Raw genomic sequence first — 3,974 nt, forward strand, 5'->3', positions numbered from 1 at the left:
AAATACGAACATAATTTCAGAGACCAATAAGTATTATCTCTTTATTGACAATTATGTTGTTTTAATGGTAATTAAGATCTAATAATGGTTTATAATAAAAAAGAAGCATACTTTTATAGCAATGAACCTATAGCAGTAGTTAGGGGTGTTCATACATCGAATCATATCCATAAATTCACAGTGTTTATTCGTACCTAATCTATAATTTGTGGATATGATTTGATCTGTAAGATGATCGAATTGGATTAGATCGAATCTGCTTCACACTCTAATCGGATAGAAGTAAATATGTTTAAAAAAGTAAACAAAAAAAATTATTGACTTTTTTTTATAAAAATAAATTTTTTTATATTTTTTATTTTATGGATATATTTGATATCTGATCCAAACATAAAAAGTGCGAATATCGAATTTGATCTAATGAGTTTAGTGCGGATTGGATCGAAATTTCAGCCATATCTCATCTGTAAACACCCCTAGCAATAATAACTAAAAAATTATAATGATTATATTTTTAACTGAGAGGAAGTGCAAAAAAAAAAGTACTAAATACAAGAACATTTAATCAAATATTAAAAAAAATTTTACTTTAAAACATACAGTTGGATTTTTTTTGCTCATATAATAATAATAATAATAATAATAATAATAATATGAATGTGATATATTTTTTTATGTAAATAATCTTTTAAAAAAAATCTAATAGTTAATTTATTATCTTTTTTGTTTTAGTCCAAATTAAGTGTTTTTTATTGTTTTTGGAAAGAAAATTTTTTGAGGAATTTAATAATATGTGATGAGAAACACCGAATAAATTATACCAAAACCAATTAAAACACAACATAAAGACATCTTTAAAAAAAGATGTTTTAGGCGTGTTTATCTGAGTGACCTCCTTATAGGTTATGTGAAAAAAGACATACATAACTAAGGTCAAGCAAGGGGGCGGAGCCTCATTCATGGCAAGGGGCAATCACCCCCTTAAACTTTAATTTCTTTCTATAAATTATAGTTATGTTCTTTCGGTGGCTTTTATTTTATTTTTTGTTAGAGCCAACAATTCTCTTTTCACTTTTTCTTCATCATGAAAAAGCCTTACACACTTTTATTCATCTGTTCATATAGATTGCTGTATGCATAAGATGGAATTCGAATCCCAAATATTTATTTAAGCAAACAAGTGAGCTGGTCTTTCAACTAATTCAAGTTAATTCTATGTCTTTTTTTTTTATTTCTGTAATTTGCACAATTTTTTTTTTCCATGTGCACTATCTTTCTATTTTTGGAGCTTCAATGTATTATGTATATGCCAGATAACTATGGAGAGACACCAGTGAAATTTATTTGGATTAATATGAGTAAACAAAACAAAAAACAGTGATTCTTAATAGGCGTGTCGCAAAAATCTGTGAAATTGGACTGTTACAGATAGAGCTTGTGGGCCTCCTGTAATTTTGGGTTTGTTGGGAGCTATTTTGAAATTGTTTATTTTGTCTGGCCTTTTGATAATAATTTTACTTGGATTTTGAGTCCATCTAGATTATTGTTATTGCATATTCAGCAAGAATATTTACATTTTAACTCATTCTTTTATTTAAGTAAATGTTAAAAGTTTAAATTTCGTTTATACAATAATTTATCAACAAATTCTTCAATAGAGTTTAGATTACTAATCCTTTATCTTTAAGAAATCAAAATATTTACATGATTAATGACCCAAAAAATATATTTGAATTAATAGTCAAATTAGTCTCCAAAAAATATAATATTTTTCAAATTTTTCAAACTCTATTAATAATTTTTAATTTTTTATCAATTGCAATTTTTTTTCAGTGACATTGTGACAACACATATGATGATGAATTGTCTTCAGCCATGAGAACATGCTTATCAAAATCAATAAATAGTATATGGATGGGTTAAGTACGATGTTAGTTTCTAACGTAGAAATAAAAAATTTATTTTGTCATCGACATTTTTTTCGCTACAAAATGATCTCGAAGGTTTAATTTAGTTTTAAAATCGTATTTTTTATCAAATTTTTATTTTTTATTCCGAAAATATCCATAACTATAAAAAAAACAAAACAAAAACGTTGAATAAGGGGGAAAGAGGGAAGGGATTCGTGGGGGGAAAGGGGAAAGATCTCGCCGCTTTAATCTGTCGCCGCTGCTCCAATTCGCCACCGCTACTCGTCGTCGTTCGGTGGCTGGATCTCGCCGCTGCTCCTTTGGGTTTGCGGAGGTGTTCCATGGTGGTGGGTTCTGGTTCGAGACAAGAACAGGACCGCCGCTGCTCGTCGTCGTTCGGTGGCTGGATCTCGCCGCTGCACCTCTGGACTCGGCGGAGGTGCTCGATGGCGGTGGGTTCTGGTTCAAGGCAAAAACAAGGGAAGGCTTCGGTGATGAGCTGAGGAAGGAGAAGAGGTCGCGCTGTGACGGTGGCGCTAAGGTAGCGCGAAGAGAGAAGAAGAAAAGGGTTACGGCACTGTGATGGCGAATCGGCGCTGTGATGGCGGTTTCAGGTGGCTCGCCGGCTTCTGCTTCTGTTTCTGCTTCCATTCTACTTTTGCTTCTATTATGTCGTTGATTTTTTATTATTGTTGCTTCTGATTGCTTCTGCTTCTGATTGATTATATTGTTTTATTGTTGTTGTTGTTGTTCTGCTCCTGCTTCTGTTTCTGCTCTTGCTCCTGTTTCTGCTTGATTCCATTGTTGATTCATTGTTGTTGTTGTTGTCCTACTCCTGTTTCTGTTTGATTACATTGTTGATTCATTGTTGTTGTTGCTTCTGGTTCTGTTTCTGCTTCTACTTTTGCTTGATTTTGGGGAAGAAGAGAACGGGGCATTTTGGTCCGAAGGACGATTTTAAAACTAAGTTAAACTTTTGGGACCATTTTGTAGCGAAAAAAAGATCAGAAACAAAATAAAGTTTCGGCCTCTATATTAAGAATCAAAACTATACTTAACCCTATTTGAATGTTCCTCTTCAAGAATTCATGCACCTCAAATTTTTATCACCTATTTTCCAATTCATTTTGCATTTGACTACGATTTTTAACGTTCTCTTGCTAAAAATAGTACTCATAACTACTTAATACAATTCGAAAACCAAAAGTTGCAGCCTCACTCTTTAATTTTTCATTTTAATGGCGATAATTGATGCAAATAATAAAATTCCAGAAGATATCTAAATTCTAAGATTGAGGACTTAATATAAAAACGAAAGCAATATGTTCCAGCCTTAAGTAATACTATGCTAACATACTTCTCATTTTCTTTTAAAATAAAATCCGGATCATATCCAATATTAAACATTTTCTTCTATAAATATCTATAAAAGTTGTATTTATCTCAATAATTTGACCTATTTAAAATTTGTTTGGATTCTATTAAGTCGTAAGAAAAAAAAATTATTTTTCATTAGATATTAAAATTTGTTGAAAATTTTAAAATACTCCTAAATTTTATTTTGTTTTAATTTTGTCCAAAACATTTTTAAATTGCATTAAATATATCTTTGACGGCTAATTTTTCAAAAAATTTAAGAACAATTCAGCAACAATTTCACAAGAATAATCTTTAACAGAAGTAAACCAGACATAGTTATCATGCATTATTACTGGATTAGTCCTAAACTTTCTAAAAATTTAGCTATCAGGGATATATTTGATGCAAATCGAAAACTTTAGGGACAAAATTAAAATAAAATAAAATTTAAGAATATTTTTAAAATTTTTGATAAAATTCAATAACAAAAAATATACTTTATTCTAAAAAAATTTTTTATGAAAAATATTTTTTGTTTAATGTATTTGAAAATATTTTAATAATAAAAATAAAAGTACTAAAAAAATAAAAAATATTTTTTTTGAAAAATTATAATTTATATCTTTTTTTAAATATATTTTTAAAAAAAAGATATTTTTCACATAATAAATAAATAAATAAGTATTTTTTTCTTGTTATAACACA

The 3,974-nt window shown here is 29.0% G+C and overlaps 1 protein-coding gene across 1 annotated transcript in view; it reads right to left on the minus strand.

Moving 5' to 3' along the window:
* Window positions 1–2,561, minus strand: part of LOC107633898 — an 8,217-nt gene extending 5,656 nt beyond the window's left edge. Inside the window, exon 1 of the mRNA XM_021117468.1 lies at window positions 2,193–2,561. Within this exon, the coding sequence (XP_020973127.1) occupies window positions 2,193–2,561 (369 nt within the window). The remainder of the gene's footprint in view (window positions 1–2,192) is intronic.

This window comes from Arachis ipaensis, chromosome B03, assembly GCF_000816755.2.
Source record: "Arachis ipaensis cultivar K30076 chromosome B03, Araip1.1, whole genome shotgun sequence".
Lineage (NCBI taxonomy): Eukaryota > Viridiplantae > Streptophyta > Magnoliopsida > Fabales > Fabaceae > Arachis > Arachis ipaensis.